This window comes from Podarcis melisellensis, assembly GCF_964234715.1.
Source record: "Podarcis melisellensis genome assembly, chromosome: 3".
Taxonomy (NCBI): Eukaryota; Metazoa; Chordata; class Lepidosauria; order Squamata; family Lacertidae; genus Podarcis; species Podarcis melisellensis.
In genome coordinates, this window is record NC_138530.1 from 109,105,933 (window position 1) to 109,119,269 (window position 13,337).

The 13,337-nt window shown below is 43.7% G+C and overlaps 1 protein-coding gene across 14 annotated transcripts in view; it reads left to right on the forward strand.

Annotated features, from left to right (window-relative positions):
• LOC309367264 (uncharacterized protein) overlaps positions 1 to 13,337 on the forward strand; it is a 279,394-nt gene that overhangs the window by 96,561 nt on the left and 169,496 nt on the right. Inside the window, exon 5 of one of the 14 annotated variants that reach the window (XM_081906681.1) lies at positions 8,560 to 8,741. The exons of 12 other annotated variants lie outside the window; for them this stretch is intronic. In XM_081906681.1, the coding sequence (XP_081762807.1) occupies positions 8,560 to 8,596 (37 nt within the window). In that variant the 3' untranslated portion in view covers positions 8,597 to 8,741. One more of the 14 variants, XM_081906679.1, reaches the window with a different exon arrangement.

The window sequence follows — 13,337 nt, forward strand, 5'->3', positions numbered from 1 at the left end:
CCAATCCAGAGCAGGATTACACCCTTCAAGGAATGGGACCATCCACTTCCTTAATGCTTTTGTTTCTTTTCTGGCTATGCTCGTAAATATTTCTAGTAGACTCCTGAATGGAGGGTTTCTTTCTTTTCTTTTTGAGGCCACAAATTTCCGCAAAAGCAAACCACATTAAACATTTCTGCACTAGATATATTAGGCAATCTGAAAAGTGTGTGCTGAGAATTTTCAGTTGCTTTCATTTCTTTTCCAGCATGGCTGTTAAGTGCCTATCAAGCACTTAGCCCCCACCCCATAGATGATAGATAGATAGATAGATAGATAGATAGATAGATAGATAGATAGATGATAGATAGATAGATAGATGATAGATAGATAGATAGTTTTGATCACTCAGATTTGCACAAAATCATAAAACTGCATAAACAAATCAACAATTGGCTGGCAGTGTGCTTATGCACACTTCTTCTGCAGGGTTGTGTTTTTTTTGTTGTTGTTGTTAAGTTATCTGCACCTCAATCTACACAAATCCCCTGTCAGTACTTAGCTTGTTGGCATCCATCTGCCTTGAAAGACAATGGAGTGCGCCTCTGGGAGTGTAGTCAAACCACTGCGTTAGCAGCACCAAAGTGACCTCCCCGGGGCACAAGCCTGGGCAGTGTATATGGAGGTCCTAGGCTGCCCAGATGACAATCTGCCCCTCTTGGCCTCACCAATGTGGTCCAGAGGAAAGCAGAGCAAGACGTTTGGTTCCAGCTTGGCTGCAGGAGTTGCTGGAAGGAGCCGTACAAGATGCCATCGAACTGTCTTAGGGACTCCACTCCAGATTTCTGTAGGGCTTGCTCCTTAGCCTTTTTCTTCTCTCTAAGACGTCCCGCAAGGCAGCGGAGGTTTTCCTTCTCCTTGGTGGGCTACCTTCCTGGGTTGGCAAGCCCCATCTGCCCCTCACCTCTCTCAACTGGCAGAATAGATTCCACACAGAAACACAAAAGGGAATGCCTAATGATAGGAACAGGAAAGACCAAAGTTGTTCCTCATATACAAAATAATAATAATAATAATAATAATAATAATAATAATAATAATAATAGTTTATTTATACCCCACCCATCCAGCTGGGTTTCCCCAGCCATTCTGGGCTGCTCCCAACAGATTAAAAGCAGAAGAAAACATCAAATATTAAAAACTTCCCTAAACAGGGCTGCCTTCAGATGTCTTCTAAAAGTCAGATAGTTGTTTATTTCCTTGACATCTGATGGAAGGGCTTTCCACAGGGTGGGTGCCACCCCCGAGAAGGCCCTCTGCCTGGTTCCCTCTAACCTTACTTCTCGCAGTGAGGGAACCACCAGAAGGCCCTTGGAGCTGGACCTCGATGTCTGGGCTGAATGATGGGGGTGGAGACGCTCCTTCAGGTATACTGTACTGAGGCCATTTAGGGCTTTCACAGTGAGCACCAACACTTTGAATTGTGCTTGGAAACGTACTGGAAGCCAATGTAGATCTTTCAGGACCGGTGTTATATGGTCCCAGCGGCTGTTCCCAGTCACCAGACTAGCTGCCACATTCTGGATTAGTTGTAGTTTCCGGGTCACCTTCAAAGATAGCCCCGCGTAGAGCGCATTACGGTAGTCCTAGCGGGAGATACCGTAACTATTCAAATACATGTGGGTGTGGACTACTCTGGTCTGATTGGATTAACAGCTAAATAGTGCTCAAATGTGGACAAGCTGTCTCTCTAGTTCTGTGGAATTCATTCTCTATTATGTTTATAGCAGACATGCAGAAAATTGAAGTATTGGCTGTAGAAACTACACCCATTCCCCCCTCCCCCCTTTTGCTTCTGCACCTGTAGTAGCGAGGTATAGCAAATCCAGAAACTGCTGCTGGTAACTTGAAGAGTAGTTCACTAGGGAAAGGCAAATCAGTTAGCTGATTGAAACAAGAGAAATCCCTTAGAAAAGCTGTAACTTCCAGGCCAATGCTACTGTTAAGTTTCCTAAATCATTGCTATTGGGAAAAGCATTAGTCCGCAGAATGGATTTTGCATGCTCCTTATTCTGGCTAGATGCTAGGCTGATGGGAGACAAATTAAGAAATTTGGCTACGTTTCCTAAGACTGTTCTGCACATGATTCTGAATCTGCAGTTTCCATTCAAAGTAAAGGGACATCTGGATGTAGAATGGACCTGAAATTTCTCAGAAGACTTTTTCCCCCCTGAGAAAATATCTGAATTTTTCTTTTCATTCCTTTATGGAAAATGTCTATTTCTGAAGACAACACTCCCCCTCTCAATATTATTCACTGTTGAAATATACTCAGAGTCGCAAAGTGATTTCATGCTCTTTATTCAGCTCATAGTGGTGAGGAGGAATGAATGAAAGTCCCCTCAAAGTATCTGCTTTATATACATTATTTACACAATGGGCTGCACATGATTGGCTGATTCCGGAATTCTACTGTAAGCCAATCAGGTTGTGGATTCACTTCTATCTGGAGCATGACTGGGTGGTTCCTGCCAACCAATCATACTGCTGCATTGTTCTAGGACCAATCAGACTGCTGCATTCTGAATCCTATTGTTCTAGGACCAATCAGACTGCTGCCTTTTGGATCCTATTGTTCTAGGACCAATCAGACTGCTGCAGTTTGGATCCTATTCAACTCAGTACATAACAACTGTGTTTTTGCTGGTGGTCAAGATTCCCACCTCAGGGCTGCCAAGAGATGGGCACAAAGGGTCTGGGTCTATGGGACCAGCTTTCATTTTTTTAAAATGTTTCTCTGTGTTGGGAGGGGGAATATAAACTTACCTGTTACTTCTCCATCTGCAATGAGTCATCCTAACCTGGCCACTTCACTCAGGAACATTCTACCATATGTGGTGGATATGTAGGAAAATACAGGTATTCTGGGAGAGTATCCATGCAGAACTGCAAAAAATGTTAAAGATCTCTTTCAATAAAAAAGCCAGAGGCCTACGTCCTAGGAATAACAGATTTGGATATTCCACAAAAGAGGAAGGGTATCTTTTTATATGCGACGGCGGCAGCAAGAGTTTTGATCACAGCAAAATGGAAGAGTAATTAAATCCCCTCTATACAAGATTGGATCCAAAAGCTGACAGAATATGCTGAATGATATGGTTTATCAGAAAAAAATAAAGAATAAATCAAAACAGGAATTTGTTTCAAAATGGGAGGTTTTCAAAGAATATCTGAAAAATAAATGTAGTAGTTCAAATTCTGTTGCGGCATTCGAGGAACTTCAGTAATAGTTGCAAGGTAGATATAAGAAATTAGATTTATTAAGAATAAGTTTAATTATGACAAAAGTGTGTATTGGCAATAAGTAATACGAATTTGAAATATGGAATAGACGGGAGGTTGTGTCTTTAGTGTTAAGACCAATAGATGTATTATTATTTGCTAAAAAAATTATGAGTTTATGTTTATTCTTGTGTGTAATTTGGTATTTGTGTTCTTTTTCTTTTTTCTTGTTGTATCAATAAACTTTATTTAAAAGTTAATAAATAAATAAATAACCTGGCCACTTCAAGAGCTGTTATTGAGCTCATTGTGGTGCTTTTGCACACCCAGTAGCAGGTCCAGAAGAGCAGTGATTGTGGGGGATCCCCTTGGTATATCCCCCCATTACCTCGGGTTAAATACTTAATTCGTTCCGGAGGCCCGTTCTTAACCTGAAACTGTTCTTAACCTGAAGCACCCCTTTAGCTAGTGGGGCCTCCTGCTGCTGCAGCGCTGCCGGAGCACGATTTCTGTTCTCATCCTGAAGCAAAGTTCTTAACCCGAAGTACTATTTCTGGGTTAGCGGAGTCTGTAACCTGAGGCGTATGTAACCCGAGGTACCACTGTACATGGATATGGGTTGCATCACTGCCTAAGGCTTACTCCCCAAGTAAAGCTTCTCAGTTCAAGTGGGGCTTTTCTTTCTTCTACAGTGGTACCTCAAGTTACGAACGCCTCAGGTTACAAATGCTTCAGGTGACAAACTCTGCTAACCTGGAAGAGTTACTTTGAGTTGAGAACTTTGCCCCAGGATGAGAACGGAAATCGTGTGCCAGCAGCGCAGCGGCAGCAAGAAGCCCCATTACCGAAAGCATGCCTCTAGTTAAGAACAGTTTCAGGTTAAGAACAGACCTCTGGAACGAATTACGATCGTAACTAGAGGTACCATTGTACTTTCATATGTGGTACTGCACTTGGGTTTTGCTTGGGGACTTCCCATGGGCATCTGCTTTGCGACAGTGAGAACAGATGCTGGACTGGATGGGCCCTTGGTCTGATCCTGCAGGGCCTATTTTATTTTATAGTTCCATGGATCTTACAGATTTCCTTGAAGGATCTGATTAGTCACTGTACTAGATGAACTCAACTAGGTGGACCCACCAGAGTAAGCCTCTTTCTCTGCAGTCTTTTTTTGGATATAAATATTTTATTTGGTTTCAAGATTCAAAATTACATTTTAACGCTCAATAATTATAATCCTGTTCTACAATACTAATGACTTCCTGCTCAGCCATCATCAGTGTTTATAACTGTAATTACATATAATTGCATTTTAAAGTTCTGTCACATCGACTTTCATCCCCTTTAACCAGTTTCTTAATATAATCTATTATTTCCCCCCCCCTTAAACGTCAAACCCCGCTGTGGACTTCATATATAAAGAGTTACTTTTAAAATAAACTAGAAAAGGTTTCCAGTCCTCACTGAAAAAATCTTACACTTGTCTCCTCAGTGCCATCAGTTTAGCTAACTCTGCATATTCTCTGCACTCTTTTTTTTAATAAAAATATTTTTGTTAGTTTTTTACACAATATTTGAAATGACTAAATTCACTTTCAATATAATAATTTCTTACATTTCGACTTCCCATCCTTACGTCTGTGATGTTTCTGTTGTATCCCTTTATCTCCTGCCATAACTACCATTTATTTATTCTTCTTCCCTTCCCTATTATTCAAAACCTGCTCACAAATTCATTTGGCTATAGTTTTCCCCCTCAAATAGTCCGAAAAGAACTTCCACTCTTTGACAGAGTTCTCTCTCTCTCTTTATTTTGTTTATGCATTTTTACAACTTATATATAATCATACAATATTCCTCATTAGCTCTTATCCTCAGACTTCCCAGTCCATCTCTCCATGGCATTCTAGGTAGTCTTTTGTCAGCTGTATAATCTATTATTCCACCCATTTTCATCTCAAATCTTCCTTTATTTAATGTTATCTGCTGCTCATATGTTCATTTCTACTTGTAGGTTGAATTCACTGTTATACCCTCTAAGATACTCTTCAAAACACTTTGAGTATCTTTGACAAAGTTCTCATCTTTCTGATCTCTTATTTTTGCTGCCATAGTCCATCCATATTCTATGCACTTTCTGTTCATGATGTTCCCTCAAGGGCTTCTGGTAAGGAATGGCCTTGACATGAATATATTTTAACTGTTTTTTTCTGATATAGGCAGCTTGCATGGGTTATCTTGTGCTGAAGTACCAGTGCTCATTTAATAGGGATGCGGGTGGCACTGTGGTCTAAACCACGAGCCTCTTGGGCTTGCCAATCAGAAGGTCGGCAGTTCGAATCCCTGTGACAGGGTGAGCTCCCATTGCTCTGTCCCAGCTCCTGCCAACCTAGAAGTTCGAAAGCACACCAGTGCTACTAGATAAATAGGTACCGCTGTGGAGGGAAGGTAAACGGTGTTTCCATGCGCTCTGGTATCCGTCATGGTGTCCCGTTGTGCCAGAAGTGGTTTAGTCATGCTAGCCACATGACCCGGAAAGCTGTCTGTGGACAAACGCTGGCTCCCTCGGCCTGAAAGTGAGATGAGTGCTGCAACCCATAGTCGCCTTCAACTGGACTTAACCGTCCAGGGATCATTTACCTTACCTTTTTTTTTTGCGTATTTAATTATTGCACAAAATAACTGCAGTCACCTATTCATTTTGCTATTCTTCATTAACTTGGAACGGGATGCTGCCTCAGGATGTTTGTTTGATCTCAAGGTTTCGAGGTTAAGCAACTAGCAGAACCACAAAAACTTGGTTCATTTCACCAAGGGCTCATAACCACCGCAGCATAGAGCTTTCACCTGAGGACTGACAATTAATAGCAACACTCTTAATCCTCTGTTGCTCACTGACACCAGTCTCAGAGGTGGGCTGTGCTAAAGCAACATTGTGCCCTATATTCCCATGGACGTGTCCTATATTCCCATGGACGTGTCCTGTGGAGACTTGCCTTCTGCTTCTCTGTATTAACGTTCCAGTTTTGCTTGCTGCTAGTCAACAGACAAAACCAAAAGCTGGGGAATAGATTACAATAGAGCAGAAAATTAAAAAGAAAAACCTCTTGCTGTTGGGCTCAAGTGCGAACACCACTGCACCTGGAGATGAAGGATAAAAGGCTGTATTCATACAATTTTGCTCTTGTTCGAAAAGCCAAGTAGCAGAGGCTGCCACGTCACGAATGATTCAGGAGGTCTTCCTTACTTTGGATTAATCATATAAAAGTGCTGGGGGTGGGGAGTAAATGATATCCTGTTGGAAAGAATATTATGTCTGAGTGGTGCATGCATTGATTTTATTACGGCATAGTAGCTAGAAGTTCTTAGACATCTGTGAGATGAATCATAGTCCACAGAACAGGAGCAATTAGCTACATTTTAGGCCAGGAAAGGTCTTGGAAGGTGTCTAATTGAGTGACTTGCAACAGTGCCAGGAAACTGTGAATTTGACAAGAATCCCACAATTCACATCTACATTGGCCCAGGAGGGACGTAATTTGTTAGCATGTACGTATTACCCTAGATAACCAATCCAATTCATTTCAGCAACCACCAAAGCCAGACATGTTTGGCTAACGACGTTTAAAAGTAAAGGATGTCATTAAAGACAAATCACTTTACAAGCTATTATTAAAACTGTGATCATTTAAACATTAAAAGGAGTTTTTCTGGCATTCAAGGCCACACATTCTGTACAGACTAAGTTAAAAAGAAGCTTTGTAGAACTCTCTTTTAAAAAACAAAAACAGGGGTCCGTAGTTAATAAATCCGAAGGACCTTGTTAACCAAAGTGACATTCTATGCATGACAAATATAGCAGTTTTGTAAAGGAAAATAGGGTGGGGGTGGGGGGTTGGATTATATTTAGTTTGTGTGAAACATTCTGGCTTTCTTTACATGGATATTTCTGCTTTTTCCAGCAGCTGCGTTGCATGTTTGGGCTTATTCCTTATGGCTGTTCAGCTTTTGCTATTGCCTATGGTTCCCTGTTCAAAACAGTGACATTATTATTATTATTATTATTATTATTATTATTATTATTAGGCCTTGAGATGGGCTATTGCTCACTGCACAAAAGTGGTGCATGTTCCTATGCTGGACTGTTGCTTATCAGTTTCCTGGTGAAAGCACTGACCTTGCTAACGGTTACATATCTGGTCTGAGCTGTTCCAATCAATGCCCATGTCTTATCAAATGGTGGTTCTAGGTGGTGTTGTGCAGGTTGTCCTCTCGACAGTGGTGCCAACTTGAATAAAATATTGTGGGTGTTAAGTTGTGGGTGAACATATCAGACGACACAGCGATTCTTCAAACAGCTCTTGCTTATTCACAGGCCAAAACAGAACTGAACTGAAGGGTTCAGCCAGCCTCCTTATACAGAGCTCCACTACAACGCAACTGTAACACTTTCTGTAACTATCCAATCACTGAACGTCACTTTCAGTCCCTTATTTGCATATGTGGACCTGAGTGAAAACTATATACAGTATCCCCCTGCGGGACCAGGGTGAGAACTTCAGTACATAACTGTGGGGGCCCAGGGAAGCCCCACCCCCAATTAATTGATCACAAGGCACAGTGCAGGCACACCATTTGAATGGGAATGCCCATCAACCTGGGCCCCTCAAATATTTTATTGTGGGGGCCGAAGCCGCCACAGTCCCTAGGAGTTGGCTCCTATGCCTCTCGATCAGGGCTGGACCAAGATATTTTGGCACCAGAGGCAAACTGCTAAGTGACCTATTCCCTGTTTTGTAATTGTGAACATGTGGAGACTGAACTGAGAGGAGACTGAACAATGTACCCTGAACAAACTAAAGTTCTTTCTAACTGATTTTCTGGATGTTGGCAAGTTGTACCTGGGAGAGGGGGCTTTGGCTGCAAAGACGCCTGTGTTTCCAGCAATGGTGTATAAGTTTCTTACGTTGTGGCTCTAGCTGAGTAAACCCTCCACTCATCGATGTGGCTGCACTGTCATCATCAACCTTTAGTGTCCGTGCCAAGTCAGTGGCAGTCATGACTGCAGGGAGGACGGGAATGAAGAATTAATTGTCCAACAATTACGGCATCTTTATTTCATCTTCCCACAGTTATTAGTGAGCCTAAGCTCCCCACATCCTTTTCCGCACCTCTGCACAGAAGTCCTCCTGCCTCCGGGACTGATGCCTTAGATCTGTGAGCCCACTTCTGTACGACTTTATTGCTCCTGTGAAATCTCATTGCTCTCATAGTTAATATATTTGTTCCATTTCACAGTGGGATACTGTCTGTTTCCAGATGTCTGCTTAAGTAAGCAATGGGGGCGTATCTGAGACTGACATCTGAGTTTTTCAGACGCAGAAGTATGAGGGGGAGTCGAGTCAGAAGGTACCGCTTTTCAGAAGCTCTTTGATCTGTAGTGCATCTGTTCATCAATAAAATGTTTCTTTTGAAAAGAATACTATAATCACAGGCATTATGTTGTGTGCAGCAGAATATTGGTAGGAAAGGACCGGGGTGGGGGGGTGAGGGGGTGGAAGGAAAGGGGATAGTATTGTCCACAAACTGGCATATGTAGCTTAGGAAAATTGCATTGCTGGAGTAAGCCAGTTAAATGTGAACATTAAGAAGTTCTGTGTTTATCATAAATTCCCTCCAGATGTGAAGTTTGCTAGCGCTTGCTTCAAATGTATGGCAAATGCTTTGTGGCTTAAGTAGGTGTTGTGCAAATAGAACAGAAAGCAATTGCTACAGATCTGTGATGACAAGTTGACGGAATGGAGGAAGTTTAGCTTTGAAGAGATTGATGGGGCAGATTTCGCAGCCCAGCAGATTTCAAACCTGTATCTGTGCAATCCACAAGATGGCAACACATTCTTCCGTAACGCTGCTGATGATAAGACCAGAGGGAATGGCTTCAGACTCAAGAGAGATAATTTCATCTAAGCAAAAATAAGAAACTGGGAGGGCAGACTGGAAAATCATCCCAGTTTGAATGAGGTCAACGCCGTGGGAGATCTTTCAAATGGGTTCAAAATAGAACTTGCAGCATTTTGTTGCAGGTCACACTGTAACCACTGCTCTTATGAGGAATGTCCCTGTTCTGGACTCCTGCCAGCCTGCAGCTGAAGCTTTGTAGCACTTTAATGGAGCTCATGGGCAGCGTTTGCATGTTCAGGAGCAGCTGACAGGAGGGGCAGTGGCACATAACCGGTCCCCTGGCACTAGCATCACTGCAGCTTATCAGGAGAGGTGAGGTCAGCATGGTGTGGACACCCCATATCCACCCATGTTTCAGCACACAAAGACACCTGGAAAGCTGCAGCAATCCCGATGCTAGGAGGCCAGGTCAGTTCTGCCTCCCCTCCCTGCCAGCTGATCCAGGTGTGTGTGTGGGGGGGTGAGTTTTCAGAAAAGGGAAAACAGAAAAGGGAAAAAATGATATTGGTTTTTCTTAAGCCTGCCCCTCCTGTGCCATTTAAAGCTGGATATGGCTATTAGTATGGGACGCGGGTGGCGCTGTGGGTTAAACCACAGAGCCTAGGACTTGCCGATCAGAAGGTTGGCAGTTCGAATCCCCACAATGGGGTGAGCTCCCATTGCTCGGTCCCTGCTTCTGCCAACCTAGCAGTTCGAAAGCACGTCAAAGTGCAAGTAGATAAATAGGTACCGCTCTGGCGTAAGGTAAACGGCGTTTCCGTGTGCCGCTCTGGTTCACCAGAAGCGGCTTAGTCATGCCTTAGACCTGGAAGCTGTACGCCGGCTCCCTCGGCCAATAAAGCAAGATGAGCACCGCAACCCCAGAGTCGGCCATGACTGGACCTAATGGTCAGGGGTCCCTTTACCTTTACCTTTATGGCTATTAGTGCTGAACCCGAGCTCTTTATTGCTGTTCATTCTCCTTTATTGGTCTGTACAGCCATAGCAGACACTGCAACTCTCCGATGGTTTGACTTCAGCCCCAAAGGCACACTTCTGCATTGTTTCCCAAGACAGACAGATGCCAGCGATGGGCTTCAGTGGCCACATGCCTCTCCTCTTTCCTTCACTTTCCTTTTCTAACCCTCTGGGGGCACCCTCAACATTTTGTGGTTGAACTACTCTCAGCAATGAGTAGCAATGACCTGGAAGCTCCCAGGTCCTTGTCAAGCCATGCATTAACATTTCTCATTCTTTTAATTTACAAGTTTTGGAATACCCATGGAGTCCCCTGAATGTGTAGAAAGGGCATCATTTTGGGATTGTTCTATTGTTGCTTCCAAACTGTTAAGTACATGATTACCCAAGTTTCAAATGAGAGAGAATCAAACTTGCATGAAGGGGGATGGAGAAAAAAGAGATTTGTTGTGACTGTGAGATTGGAGTTGGGAATTGGCTCACAAATTCAGATTCTGAATCACAAATCCAGCGTACGTGGGACTTCTGCCTAATATCCATTCCCTCCCTGCCATTTTTCCCTTCTGCACTGCCAAGAGGAATGAGAGGAAAGGGGTTGGTAGCACATGCCAAAATTATTCCTACAATTCTAACACTAGTTGGTTTAGGTTAGAAGTGCAATACTTCTGTAATCAACAATACAGGAGAAGATGAGAAAGGATCGGCAGTTCAGGAATGCTGTGATGTTGCTTCAGCAATTTTTGACTTTGGGATGTGAATGTACCTGTGAGCATGTCTAGACTGCCACTATTTCAAGGTCAGATTCAGTCACATATCAGCAAATTCAGGTTGTGCAATCATAGTGGGTTGGGAGATCTTGAGTGACAAGCCAGGTTCTTCAAATGATCAGCCTTTTTTCAGTAAAAAAAGTGACAGGAAAGGATACCGGAAAGTGTGGGATGACACTTGCTTCAACACAACATCATCTAACCTCTCCACGAACAAATCAAGATGAAAACTAATTAAATAGCCAGCATTGCCTAATCCCTCTGTGCACAGATCAGGATGAATGCTCAATAAACAAGTAATCTGGAGTGTCTAAGTCCAGAGCCTGTTCTGAGCTTAGCTTTAAGAGGCTGCTGGTACATTGAGCAGTGTTTCATTTGACCTGTTGTATATAAGGTCAGTTGTCTATAAGGAGGCGGGTCGCGCTGTGGGTTAAATCACAGAGCCTAGGACTTGCCGATCAGAAGGTCAGCGGTTCAAATCCCTGTGATGGGGTGAGCTCCCGTTGCTCGGTCCCTGCACCTGACAACCTAGCAGTTCAAAAGCATGTCAAAGTGCAAGTAGATAAATAGGTACCACTCCTGCGGGAAGGTAAACGGTGTTTCCGTGCGCTGCTCTGGTTCGCCAGAAGTGGCTTAGTCATGCTGGCCACATGACCTGGAAGCTGTACCCTGGCTCCCTTGGCCAATAAAGTGAGATGAGCGCCGCAACCCCAGAGTCGGTCACGACTGGACGTAATGGTCAGGGTTCCCTTTATTTTTACCTATATAAGGTCAGAAGTACAAATATGTCAATAAGCTTTGATAAAATGTGCAATGTTGGTAACAGCGTGTGGGTACATATGGATAGAACCAACCTTGCAACATGAGCAGTAGGCAACAATGAAATCCAATTTGCCTTTGTTTAACCCTACTGTTTTGTGTCAACACTATGCATGGGAACGTTAAACAAACATACAAACACATACCATTTCCCCAATCTGCCCTTCAGCTGCAGCAATTCCTTCCATCATATTTATGCAAAGCAAGTAAGCAGAGAGGGCTAAGGTTGAATTTCAGCTTGATTTGTAATGATTAATGTTGCAGCAGAAAACAACTGGCATAGAGGGTGAATTAAAGGGGGGAGTTGTTCTGTTTACATCTTGACACTGATACCTCCTGGTAACTTGTTGAAGGGGAGAGAGGATTCCCTTTCTGCTTAGAAAGTAACAGAGCACAGTTTTTCTAGGCCATACTCCATCACTGTGACCGGGAAAAGCAAACAAACAGAATCTCCTCACGGCGTTTAGCATGGCGCTGGGATTTCGTTGCCAGCTCAGTGTGTACAGAGTTATTTGCACACTCCCGGGGAATCCGCTTGATGCCAATGCAACAGAAAGATGAGGGCCTCCCTTCCGCCCCCCCCCCCCATTGCCCCACCACAATCGTTTCCTGCTATAGAATCAATTGCAGAGTTTGCTGTGAGGGACTCAGAAGACTGTTTCTCGATTTTTAAATGAGCTGTCAAGATTTTTCGGTGGGAGCAGCGGGCGTGGTGCTGCAGAGCTGCTCTCCTGACAGGGATTGCTTCCACTTACCTACATAGATGGGACAGGGATGAGGTCAGGGCTCCTCCGTAGCTGCACCTGAACAGTCCTGGCTTCACTAGCCAATTGCTCTGTTGTCACACCATTCAGGTAATGGTAGTAGTGCAGAACCTCCAAGTGTTCTATTTTCCAGGGAAGGCCCTGAATTTGCATAAGCCATCTCAGTTTCAGATTTGGTCCCAAAACGTCACGATTTTCATTAGGATGTCCCTATTTTCATTGGATAAATGATAGAGGTTATAGAATAAAAGTAAAGGTATCCCTGACCATTAGGTCCAGTCGCAGACGACTCTGGGGTTGCAGCACTCATCTCGCTTTACAGGCTGAGGGAGCCAGCGTTTGTCCACAGACAGTTTTTCTGGATCATGTGGCCAACATGACTAAGCAAAACCAGAGTAGCGCATGGAAATGCTGTTTCCATGCCGGCATACAGTTTCTGGGTCATGTGGCCAGCATGACTAAACCGCTTCTGGCGAACCAGAGCAGCGCACGGAAACGCCGTTTACCTTCCTGCCGGAGCGGTACCTTTTTATCTATTTGCACTTGATGTGCTTTTGAACTGCTAGGTGGGCAGGAGCTGGGACCAAACAATGGGAGCTCACCCTGTCACGGGGATCCGAACTGCCGAACTTCCGATCGGCAAGCCCTAGGCTCAGTTTAGACCACAGCGCCACCTGCGTACCACTGGTTATGGAATAGGGCGTTCCTATTTTCATCAGAGAAATGTTGGAGGAGTATTGCTGTTGGCAGCTCCACAGCACCACCACACCGGCAAATCCTTCTTTTCAGGCAAGCTTTTTACAACTAA